The following is a 13,230-nucleotide window of genomic DNA, read 5'->3' as shown; positions in this document are numbered from 1 at the left end:
AATTTAGAAGAAGCATTAAAAAAAAAAAACATTAGTCAAAAGTCAGTCGTCCTCCATTATTGATGCCTCATTATTTCTTCAAGACTCCTGAAGTCCTGATTAGTACTCTTAATTAAGATTATAGTCAATTAGCAACTTGCAAAATTTAATTAACAACGTTATTCCTACATGTACGTAAGTACATGCACTTGAGGCATAATTTTTCCTATCTCAATCGTGCAAATGATTACTAATTTACTAGTTGGTGAGTTGTCACCTACATGTTTAGTAAGTTATGGTCAATCAGCAACTAGTAAAATCATGTTATGTTTACGTTTTTGTTGGGTTTTGATTGTTTAATGTGAACAACTCCAGGTGTTGCTTACAATTTTCTCTTTAGAACGTCATTCCTAAGTTATTATGATAATTAAGTAAAGGCTATGTTGAGAATGTGAGACGTACCATTTGTTTCAAAAACCCGCATACGTAAATCTCATTGAAAAAGATATAGATCTCACATGATGCCCTTGTGATGGTTTTTAATGGAGATCCCAAACTGATCTATTTGTAAAAGTGCGAGCTCCAAATTGCTGATAGATTTTCAAGTTTCGTTACTAGTTTGCCCAATTAATCAATCATTGTTCCGGTATTATATATATGGGGAAATTACTGGTCCCCCCTTTAACTTTTGGTGCGTCGACAGTTCAGTCCCTGTTATTCCAATTTTAACAGATAACTCCCCAAACATTCAAATTTCACACAATTTGATCCAAAATTACCATTTGACCCCTCACTTCCTTTTTTCACACACACACACACACATATATACATATATCTACATATACATACATACATACATACATATATATATATATATATATATATATATATATATATATATATATATATATATATATATATATATATCTACATATACATATATACACACACACACACACACACACACACATACATTATATATATACACACACATATGTATAAAATTATACATATATTTATATATCTACATATACATATACATACATATATATATATATATATATATATATATATATATATATATATATATATATATAGATATACACACACACATTAGATATATAAAAGTTGTGAATTTTTTTTATAATATGAAACATAAACATAGTATATAGACTTACCAAATACATAAACACATTAGATATATATGTATATAGGGTAAAATCCTCAAATGGTACCCGAATTATCACCAAATGCACTTTTTAGTACCTATAAATTTTTAGAGAGTCTAGTGGTACCTACACTATTCCTCCGTTAGCCCCTATGGTACCTCCGTCCATTATTCCGTTAAAAATGCCTACGTGGCGGCCATGTGAGACTCATGTGAGTAAAATAACAAGGGTAAAATAGTATTTTCATTCATATATAGAATTATAGTATTATAATATATTGAAGGTCTATAATTAAAAAGTAATTTGACACATAAAAAATAAAAATAATACCCAATCCGTTCTTCCCTATTCTCGGGTTACTTGGGGTAATTAATTTAAGTATTTTGTTTGTGTTTAGTTATTTTTTATAAAAATTAATATATATTTATTTGGTCAACTAATGAGATAATTTTTTCTCAAACAATTAATAGGATTAACCAATGGAAGTAGTAAGTAAATGGTAAATGTAGATATTCACTAATTAAATTCAATTCTAGCTCTTTTGTTTTTTTTTTAAACCAAGTTTAATTTTTTTTGGACGTGCAAGTTTAATTTAGTTTTATAAAAAAAATTGTAAAAAAAATAGGGTTTTTACAATTTTATCCCTACTTTAACGGAATAATTGACGGAAGTACTAAAAGGGTTAACGGAGAGATACTACAGGTACTACTAGACTCTCTGAAAATTTGTAGGTACCAAAAAGTGCATTTCGTAATTGTTTGGGTACCATTTGAGGATTTTACCCATGTATATATCTGCATATGTATATGTACACACACACATATACATATAAATATATATAAAAAGAGAGAGAGAAGAATAAAAATATACACACACATATACATACATATATACATACATACATACATACATACATACATACATATATACTCACACACACACACACATACATATATATATAAAGAGAGAGAGAAGAATAAAAAATATATATATACACACACACACACACATATATATACATATGTATAAAAGAGAGAGAGAGAAGAATAAAAAAAAACAAAAAAAAATAAGTGAGGGGTAAAATGGTAATTTTGGATTAAATTGTGTGAAATTTGAATGTTTGGGGAGTATCTGTTAAAATTGGAATAACAGGGACTGAACTGTCGACGCACCAAAAGTTAAAGGGGGGACCAGTAATTTTCCCTATATATATCAACCAAAGCTTCGTTATTAATTAGATAGTCTAATTTACTGACATCAATTTACTCAATAATGTGGATTTCACAATTAGAATCAATTGGTAATGTTTGACGTGACCAAAATTCGTACAAATACATTTTCAAGGTTCCTATTTTTTCATGTGATGAGAATCATATTCTCAACATGCCCCTGTGGTAAAATTTTAATCCATACACATAGAAAACTTATATATAATCACGTTAAGTATGTGTGACAGCGATGAATTCACATGTGGATTAACTTAATTTTTATACCATAATAAAGTAATAGAAACTTTATAACCAAAACGAATTGATAAGGGTTGGAGTGCCCTAAATCTTTATAAACACATCTGTAGAGTCTCCATTTTTCTATGTAGGATTGATATTGTCAACAACTCCGGCCACTTGAATGAAACATCATGGCACTTTCGTAATACAGATATATGGTTTTGCAGTCACAAAGCTTGAACCAGTAGCAGCCATCAACATATATGGTTGGTACTTAGTACGTAGGTCGAATTAAATGTATAAAACAGGCACCACGAGTATCATGTTCTGGGTTTATATATTAGCCTAACCACCTAGGTCTTCCTTTATTTTTATTTTCTTTTTTAAATCCCCTGATTATATTATCATTATTAGCTTATCAAAAGATTATATTATTATGGAGTAGTGCCATGCTACTGCATTCTGAAGTCTATAAATTGAATTCGAAGAATGCTGTGTTCCTGGTACATCTAAAATAGGCATAATAATTTAACCCTGCAATCACAAATATTAGTCAATCGTAGTATAGGAAAGAAGGGGTCTCCCGCAGAGGATTGTGCTTAATATGCAAATCTAGACTCGAAAACAGACAAAACACTAAAACTGACCTCTAATAAAGACGAAATTAAAAGCCCTATCTAGACAGAACGAAAAATTATGAAAATTTACAGACACGAACTAGACACAATAAGAACGACTCACACAAAAGTTGGGGGTAATCGGAGTTGATTTACTATACTAAATAAATAAAAGAAAACAGAGAACAGAAAGTGACGAAAATAAAGAATTGTTTTTGGGTTTTTATTTTAGGGTTTTGAAATAAATGATAAAAGGCTAGCTAGGAACTACTTCTCACCACTAGACAATGATTACACCTATGATATGTTTACCAACTTGTTTCAATTCATTCGGATGTCCTTACCCAAGCTAAGTCAATGATGTGTTGATCTTAGCCTATCAATCTTTCTTACTTGGTATGTTAAGAGAATGATGTCTTCAACTTAACCTAGCTTCTAGAATGGAACCTAGAGTGATGTTCTCGCACAGCTCTCACCTAGAAGTCATTAAGGTCAAAAAGATTATGAATAAGGCTAGGCAATTTCGGTACTGATGTTGTCCTAATCTACCTAGATATTGGTTCATAAGAACAGGTCTCAAGTCATTCAATCACTACTCTTGAATGCATATAGACATGGATGATCATACACACATTCATAGCAATACAAACTAGCATGCTTACTAATGTTGGCCACCACTAACAGACATACAAGATTAATCAATGATAAACCAATGAACCAATAAACAACCAAAATTCAAGAAACATATTAATAAACACCAATATCATAAATTACATCATGTCTAGGGCTGAAAGCAACCCCTAACTATGGAAAACTATTAGCAAGACATAAAAGAAATAAAAATAAGAAAAGAGAGGAAGGAGAGGATGGCGGCAATGGACTGATGTTGTGCGTCCAAAGATGTTTACAATGATGCCCTAGACTCCTTTTTATATAGTTATTGCGTCAAGACTTCTTCTCCTCCAAGAACTAAGGAATTTGATCTCTAATTAAAGAAGGACTTTTAATTCTTCTTCCCTTATAGCTCTAGGAGACAACCTTTCCTTGTTTGGACTCAGATTCATGAGCAGCCTGACCTCCTTCTACTAAATCGGTCATAACTTCTTCTAGAAAAATCATATTCACGAACCGTAAAAAGCTTTGGAAACTAGACATCCGATGCTTTCCATCAATATAAAGATCATTATCTGGATCGTTCTGAGCTGCTCTCAGTACTCTGTCGAAGTTGACTGATCTGCACAGGCAGATTTGCTGATTTTGGCTTTCAATCTCTCTTTTGCTTCTTTTCTTCTTCTTTGCTCTAAAATACCTACAAAACATATAAAAAAAATAAATAACTAGAAAATATCAAGAACTAACAATGAAAATATAAAGGAATTTGATATAAATAATGTACAATTACGCTCCTATCAGTTCCATACCAATTCATGCATGCTTAATTCCCTGAAGTAAGTATTCTTATCGGAGATTGCACTTCACAGAACTTTTTGTTAATGTTTACGGTTCATGTTGACACTTGTTTGAGGGAAATTATAGTGTAGTGGTGGGTATCTCATACCCACATTTACAAAAGTGAGAACAAATTTTGTTGTCAAAGTTGTAATTTGAGTCCTACTTTGTGTAATCTTAGTTCTAATAATGGTATTTACACCTCTTACGACATTTTACAAGTTTTTAAACAAATTCGATCATTGTCTATGTTGTAATCTTAGTTCTAATAATGGTAATTACACCTATTACGACATTTTTACAAGCTTTTGAACAAATTTGTTGTCAATGTTGTAATTTTTGTTTAACTATATGTAAATAGTGTAAATGAATATGATAACTTTTGTTCTCAATGTTGTAATTTTGATTCAAATAGTTGTAAATGAGGGTATCTCATACCCACCAGTACACTAGCTTGTCTCCTTGTTTGAAGGGGTTAATCTTAATTTAATTAAGTAACGATATGCAGGGTTGACCTGCTTCTTACTGTTCTTGTCACGCCCCGGATTTTGAATGATAAATTCAAATCCGAAACCTGAATAATTACAATTACAAAATCCAAATCTCGAAACTTCGAGTTCATTATTACAATTCACTCTCACAATATATTATAAAGCTCAAATGAGCATAACACACCTCACAACTTACAATTGTTGTAAAACTCTAACAATTGCTCTAACCGCGCGATCACCGTCCTGGTTCTCCTGTCCTGTAGGATTACCCGCTACACAATTTGAATAGTGTACCGGGAGTTGCAACAACACAAAACCCGGTAAGCTTTTTACAGCCAGTATGAGTAAACAAGAAAGAACTGTTGATTTATTAGATTTCAAGACTACCACAAACCCACGTTACTTTCTCACTCTCATATATATATATAGACACTTATGAGTTACTCTCAATTTAGCTCATAAGATCACTCACTCTCATATATATATGTAGACACTTATGAGTTACTCTCAATTTAGCTCATAAGATCACTCACTCTCATATATATATATAGACACTTATGAGTTACTCTCAAATTCGCTCATAAGATTTCCCAACATTTGGTAGACAGACTCATATATATATATAGACCCTTATGAGTTACTCTCAATTTCCCTCATAAGGTTACCATATATATATTGACACTTATGAGTTACTCTCAAATTCACTCATAAGGTCACTCCACATTTGGCAGACAGACTAGAGCTCTAACTGAACGTAACCACTCGTCCGGCCACAGACGTGATTACGATTTAATACTATTAATAACCACCAGCCCGGTACGAGAGCGTGATTCACTAATAGATGCCATGGTCACCTCGTGACCTAGTGATCTCCACAGATCACAACAATTTATTGTTCCTCAACAATAAAACTCAACACCTCTCACAATATATTGTTTCTCAACAATAAACTCAATACCTCTCACAATATATTGTTTCTCAACAATAAACTCAACACAACTCCAACAATACATATTATTTCACGTAATAATATATATACAGACATTCACACAGGAATGTCTAGTAATACCAACAATAGTTCATATGATTGCAACAAAATAAGCAATTAATTGTATTGGGTTCGTAATATGAACCACGTGAGGTTTACTCACCTCGATAATCCCGCTGCGTCTTCAATTCAGCTCAAAATACGATCCACAATCGTCCACCAACTCAAACCGTCAATCACCTAGTCAGATACGATCTTAACTTAGCAATCATTCATAAACAACACATATACGGAAATCCAACGGTCGGATTCTAATTTAATGATGATCCAACGGTCAGATCGAATTTATACGATGATCCAACGGTCGGATCCTAATTATACGATGATCCAACGGTCGGATCCTCACGGATCGCCCTTAGGATCATCCTCCAAAATTATCACAAAGATCCAATGGTCAGATCTTCTTGAATCACTCTAACAAACATCTCCATAAAATTATACGAAAATCTGACGGTCGGATTCTCACGAATCGCCTTCCGAATCATTGTTTTACATTTATACGAAGATCCAACGGTCGGATCTTCGCCCATGACCACACAAAGCCACTGGGACAGTCATAAGATCATCATATCCAAATTTGAAGTAAAACCGATGGTCAGATCCTCACAGATCGTAAACCGAAGATAAAACGTAAAAACGTTAAATAGTAACGTCAAAACATAAATTCACTATTTATCAACGTTTTCTAAAATGACCTTGTAATATATCAAAACGCTCGTAAGGATGCGTAGATCATCACCTAGATAATAAAAACTCAAAATATGGTCGAATACGCCGCCACAAGCGGCGGTCAGTGGGCGGTCAACGGCGGTCAACGCGGCGGTCAACCACCTCCTCTGGCCACCAAATTTCATCCACAGCATCATCTCAACATTTCCAATCACTTTCTCAACTGTGACAAAGTCAGAAAATACCTTGAAGTAGCCGAACAATTAAGCACTCCGATGTACAGTGAAATTTTCCAATTATGCTTTCTTCCTCCATGCTTCGATCTGGGTTATGAGACTTGGCGAGCATGAAGAGCGGCTTAAGGCGCTTCTAATGGACCTGGGTTTATGACTGGAGGTGGCCGGAAATCGGCGTTGACTAATTTGCTACAGTAAAAATGTTGGCTTCGATCTCCACATTTCCGGCCAAATCGTCGTAAACAACTCCCACATGCGTGATAAGGAGGAAGAGACGAGTCTATCGATGCTCGCAGCTCGCCATTTGGTGGTCTAGAGGTGGTGAAAGAGGAGGTTGCAGAAGAGAGAAAGAGAGAGTTGCAGAAGAGAGAGACTGAGAGAGCACGGGGGAAGGAGAGAGAAAAGAAAGAAAAGTTACCTGGCTACAGTAACATTTCAAATTTATACCAATCTACCATAAACAGTAACTTTCATATTTTGCTTATAACTTTCGCATACAAACTCCGATTTTTACGTACCACATATGCACGCACTCGGTTTAATGTCCTCTACAACTTTCATGAAGGAAGTTTTCCCAAATTCCCAATGTATAAAAAGTCACTTTTTGAGACCCCCTAAATAACGTTCGTTTTTCGAAAATTAATCGTTCGAACTAATTCCACAATTCCTCCGAGCCTCGTACTCGCTCCCACTATCGTGAAATCATTTCTAAAAATCCACAGAATTTAATTTGGATTTTTCGGGGTATTACAGTTCTTCTGCAGTTTTCACGATCATTATTGAGAATCTTCTGGTAACTCTGAGAATCTTGGTTGGCTATTAAGCTTTTGGGAGACTTTATATTGGATAAAAAAAGGCGTACATCATGAATCACTCAAAGGAGGAGGAAAACTACATCGAAATGAGGTTAGCTTCATGAATCCAGTATTGTTTCTTTTCATTGATTTCATCGCAATTTATTGGGGCCGATGCCCATAACTCAACCCATTTAGGGCAAAAAAGTTCTCATATTTTCCTTATGTTCCTTGGGTATATACATGTTTTGGCAAATAAGTCTTACTTGCGGAGGAGCTCTCTCTATTTTTGTCATTTTTTCCCCGTACAAATTTGAGGACAGATTTCAAAAGGAGTGCAGATATGCTCTAAAATCTTTTCTTGCTTGCTTCTCAAGGCAAGAAAGTCTTTGTGTTATCCTTAATATTTACTTGAAAGAGCTATCATTAATTCCTTTTGTTAGTATATCCATTTTGTTTCTTGATTCCCTTTCTGAAAATAATTTTTTTTTCTTTTCTTTTATCAGCTCTCACCAAGATATAGATCATGCTGTCGAAAATGCTAACGTGCAAGCCGGAGAAGTAAATGTAACAAAGAAGAAATGGGAAAGAATGCTGCTTTCAGTTTCATTTTGGAATAAGATATCTGTGCTTGCATGTATGATTGCAGTCTCAATCGATCCTTTGTTTTTTTACATTGCATTTCTTGATCGTGATAAAGTGTGCCTCGGAACGGACAAAAGGCTGAGGACTGTAGTCCTCATCACGCGATCACTCACAGATTTCACGTTCCTGTTTCATATTGTGTATCAACTTCGTGAAGCTGTGAAAGCAGTGGCCTCTGTGTCCAAGCCCAAGCTGGTACAGAGAGGCAACTCAAATCTCTTCAACTGGTTTGGATACGCCAAGGCAATAGCTAAGAAGTTGTCATGGAGCTCTTTCCTAACTGACATTTTCGCTATTCTTCCAATTCCTCACGTATGTAACAGAAATTAGACATTATTTTTTTTCAGTGCGGTGATTAATTAATGGAGGATTTCTAACTCTTGTTGTTTATTTTGTCCACACAGGTGCTAATATTAGCTCTCTTTTATGCTCCCAATTATGGATTTTCAGAGAACAAAATGACTTTGAATTACATGCTTCTCGCACAATATGTTCCAAGAATGTATCGGATCTTCACCTCGTCTAAGCTGTTTAGAAAAAATAGTAGCATGTGGGTCAAAGCTGCATTCTATTTTTTTATGTACATCCTCTCAAGTCATGTAAGTTAAAATTTAAATACACAGTTTCTCATCCTTTTTGGTTTGCAATTTCATTTTCTTGGCTAGGTTTCTTCTCTTGTATCAATAACTAACTCTTTGTTAACTTTAGGTAATTGGAGCCTTTTGGTACTTTAGTTCTGTTCAAATCGAGGCAGTATGTTAGAGTCAAACAGAACAAAGGAATAAGAGATTGAGAATTTTCTGATATAATTTACCTTCTCCAAGAACGGAGTATACATACAAGATACATCAAGACCTATTAGGAAACTAATTACAACAGAATAATCCTAATAATACACAATATTCACAATCCTAATTACATGGCATGACTCACGCCAACACTCCCCCTCAAGTTGGTGCATACAGATCACGGATGCCCAACTTGTCAAGTGAGTCATAGAAGGCTTTACTCGAGAGAACCTTTGTAAGAATATCCGCCAACTGTTCTTTAGTAGGAACGAAAGGAAACATAATGATCTGTCCATCCAGCTTCTCTTCAATGAAGTGTCGATCTACCTCCACATGCTTCGTGCGATCATGCTGAACAGGATTGTGAGCAATTTCAATTGCAGCCTTATTATCACAATAAAGCGGCATAGCCTTTTCCTGCCTGAACCCCAAATCCCTCAACAAATTTCTCAACCACAACAACTCACAAAGTCCTCGGGTCATTCCTCTATACTCTGCTTCTGCACTAGAACGAGCCACCACCTTTTGTTTCTTGCTCTTCCAAGTAACCAAGTTACCACCCACAAATGTGAAGTAGCCCGAAGTAGACCTGCGATCTGTAATATTACCTGCCCATTCCGCGTCTGTGTACCCGGAAACATCCAAGTGACTGTGTTTTGAAAAGAGTAATCCCTTCCTTGGAGCAGACTTTAAATACCGCAAAATACGAAATACAGCATCCATATGAGTCTTACTGGGATTATGCATAAACTGACTGATCACCACACTAACGTACAGCATAGGCTAAATCTGGTCTAGTGTGGGATAAATAAATCAACCGGCCAACTAACCTCTGGTATCTTGCTTTATTCGTAGGTACTTGATCCAAGTACTCTGCTAACCGATGGTTTTGCTCAATAGGAGTATCAACAGGTTGACAGTCAAGCATACCTGTTTCTGCTAGCAAGTCGAGAACATACTTCCTCTGACTCAACACAATACAATCCTTCCCACGAGCAACTTCAATTCCCAAGAAATATTTCAAATTACCCAAATCTTTCATCTCAAATTCTAAAGATAACTGACCTTGTAACCTTTGAATCTCCTCAAAGTCATCACCTGTCACAACCATGTCATCAACATAAATAATCAAGGTAGTCACTTTACCACACCGATGTTTAAGGAACAAGGTGTGATCTGAATTGCTTTGCCGGTAGCCAATTTTCTTCATGAACTTGGTGAACCTGCCAAACCAAGCTCTGGGAGACTGCTTCAAACCATAAAGAGATTTTTTCAATCTGCACACCACCTGCTCTCCAGTAGAAGTACCATATCCAGGAGGCAAATCCATATAAACCTCTTCATGCAAATCACCATGCAAGAATGCATTCTTAACATCAAACTGTTGTAAAGGCCAATCAAGATTAGCAGCTAACGAAAGAAGTACCCGAATTGTGTTAATTTTGGCCACTGGTGCAAATGTCTCATCATAATCCACTCCATACTTCTGAGTATAGCCTTTAGCCACTAGTCTTGCCTTGTACCTGTCCACCGATCCATCTGAATTGTGTTTCACAGTATACACCCACCGACAACCAACTGTCTTCTTCCCGGGTGGTAATGATACTAGCTCCCACGTACAATTCTTCTCAAGAGCATCCATTTCGACTGTCATTGCTTGCATCCACTTCTCATCCCTCATTGCATCCTGCACTTTACTAGGGAGAGACACAGAAGATAATTGATTCACAAAGGCTACATACGGTTTAGACAGCCTATGGGTCGACACATAATTAGCAACGGGGTATTTAGCTTTGGCATTTAGAGTAGGTTGATAGTGCTTCGGGGGCTGACCACGGGTGGAACGACTAGGCAGAGTTTTGGTGGGAACAATATCTAACACAGAAGAAGGAACACTAGTTGACACAGAAGGAGTATTAGATAAAGAAGGATTAGAACATACCTCGGGTGATGATTGAGCAGGCGAGACCACTGAAGGTGAGGGAGAGACAGAAGAACTGTTCAAAACGGCATTGGTGACATCGGGAATTTCATCGGAAACAGAATCAGACACTTCCTCTTCAACCGACCGGTCAGATTGATCCGGTAGACTGGTCAGTAGCTTACTCCCCAAATTCTCTTCTCCATTCGGTGGGCTGCTATCCTCTTTTTCAAGTTCCGTTCCAAAACACTCCAGCCTTGAGAACTCGGATGCTAGTCTCCCATCTTGCCCACTAAACAAATCTTCATAATAACACGACTTCTCCCCCTGACGAGGAGTCACAGGAGGCAAAAAATAACATGCATCTTCACTGAACGTAACATCTATGGTGATATAAAACTTCTGGGATTGAGGATGATAACATTGTAACCTTTCTGATGAGAACCATACCCCACAAACACACACTTAAGGGCTCTAGCATCCAACTTTGACCTCTGATTCTTATATAGATGAACATAAGCAATACAACCAAAGACACGAGCAGGAAGAGTATTAGAAGATGGAATAGAAACATAGTTAGACAGGACCTCAAGTGGGACACGACCTTGAAGAGGGACAGACGGAAGACGATTGATTAGATGAGAAGCACACAATACGGCCTCTCCCCAAAGATACTTGGGCATGTTAGCACTAAGTAGAAGAGACCGAGCCATGTCCAGAAGATGACGATTTTTCCGTTCAGACACCCCATTTTGCTCAGGTGTCTGTGGGCATGAAGTTTGATGTATGATGCCATGGTGTTGGAAATATTCATGAAATGAAAGATTGACAAACTCACCCCCATTATCGGAACGAAAGACCTTAACATGAGCATCATATTGAGTACGAACAAGCTTATGGAATGCTGTAAAAGCAGAGAAAACAGAATCTTTGGACTTAAGTAAAACCACCCAGGATAATCGAGTAAAGTCATCAATGAATAACACAAAATATCGCATTCCAGAAAGGGTAGAATGTTTAGAAGGACCCCATACATCTGAATGAATTAACTCAAAAGGCATAGTACTAGAATGAAAACTCGAAGGATAACTAGACCTATGACTCTTAGCCAAAGCACAAGTTTCACAATGTAGGCTAGACTCACTAACTCCCAGAAACAATGAAGGCATGGACTTCTTCATAACTCCAAAAGATGGATGACCCAAACGCCTATGCCACAACCATAGCTCACTTAATCTGTCAGAATTCAATGTCAGGGCTAAAGGTTGTTCCAGTGCTTGTGTTGGCTCTGCGTACATGCAATCCAAGTGAAACAGTCTCCCCCTCAGGTCTCCCTTGCCCATGATCACCCTGGTGCACAGATTCTGAAAAATAACATACATTGGATAAAAGGTTACAGAGCATTTATTTTGTGACCCCAACTGGGATACAGACAAAAGATGATGAGACAATGAGGGTACATAAAGCACATCATGCAATACAATGGATGGTGTAACCTGAACAGACCCAATACCTAAGACTGGAAAAGACGCACCATTCGCATTAGAAACATGGGATATAGAAGGGGATGACATAGACATAAAGAATGACTTATCATAGGTCATATGGTCAGACGCACCAGAATCAATTATCCATGTATCACTACCAGTAAAGTCAGAAACATGTAAAGCAACACCAATTTTACCTCGAGTTCCCTTAGTCAAGGAAACATTACCCTGTGAGGGATCTTGCCCTGCAATGTCGTAGAAGTCAGGTTCTGGCACCAATTGGACTGCCGCTTTGCCTCTTTGACCACCACCACGTCCTCCACGTCCTCCAGTATTATTGCCTCCTCTCCAACCAGAGTTGTTGTAATTAAACCTTCGCAGCTTAGGACATTGATTCTTGAAATGGCCAACTTCCTTGCAATAGTTGCAAGCCATTTGATTATAATTCTGGTTCTGCTGATATCCCTGATTCCGTGGCTGAGACTGACT

The 13,230-nt window shown here is 36.6% G+C and overlaps 1 protein-coding gene across 1 annotated transcript; it reads left to right on the top strand.

The window, feature by feature from the left end:
- The first annotated feature begins 7,877 nt into the window (after nt 1-7,877).
- Nucleotides 7,878-9,307, top strand: LOC133711802 (cyclic nucleotide-gated ion channel 1-like). The gene is made up of 4 exons (XM_062137895.1): nt 7,878-8,012; nt 8,407-8,857; nt 8,950-9,144; nt 9,254-9,307. Exons 1-4 carry the CDS (start codon nt 7,972-7,974, stop codon nt 9,305-9,307), a joined length of 741 nt encoding a protein of 246 aa, XP_061993879.1. The 5' UTR covers nt 7,878-7,971.
- The last annotated feature ends 3,923 nt before the right edge of the window (nt 9,308-13,230 follow it).

Source organism: Rosa rugosa, chromosome 5 (assembly GCF_958449725.1).
Source record: "Rosa rugosa chromosome 5, drRosRugo1.1, whole genome shotgun sequence".
Taxonomy (NCBI): domain Eukaryota; kingdom Viridiplantae; phylum Streptophyta; class Magnoliopsida; order Rosales; family Rosaceae; genus Rosa; species Rosa rugosa.
The sequence above is the reverse complement of the archived record's forward strand: the minus strand, read 5'-3'. Positions and strand labels throughout refer to the sequence as shown.

What these genes read in the sequence shown, in the direction of transcription:
- LOC133711802 (XM_062137895.1), top strand. Translation starts at nt 7,972, where the DNA reads ATGAATCACTCAAAGGAGGAGGAAAACTACATCGAAATGAG. An exon ending in GAAAACTACATCGAAATGAG is followed by an intron (nt 8,013 to 8,406) that starts GTTAGCTTCATG and finishes TTCTTTTATCAG; the next exon opens with CTCTCACCAAGATATAGATC. An exon ending in CTATTCTTCCAATTCCTCAC is followed by an intron (nt 8,858 to 8,949) that starts GTATGTAACAGA and finishes TTGTCCACACAG; the next exon opens with GTGCTAATATTAGCTCTCTT.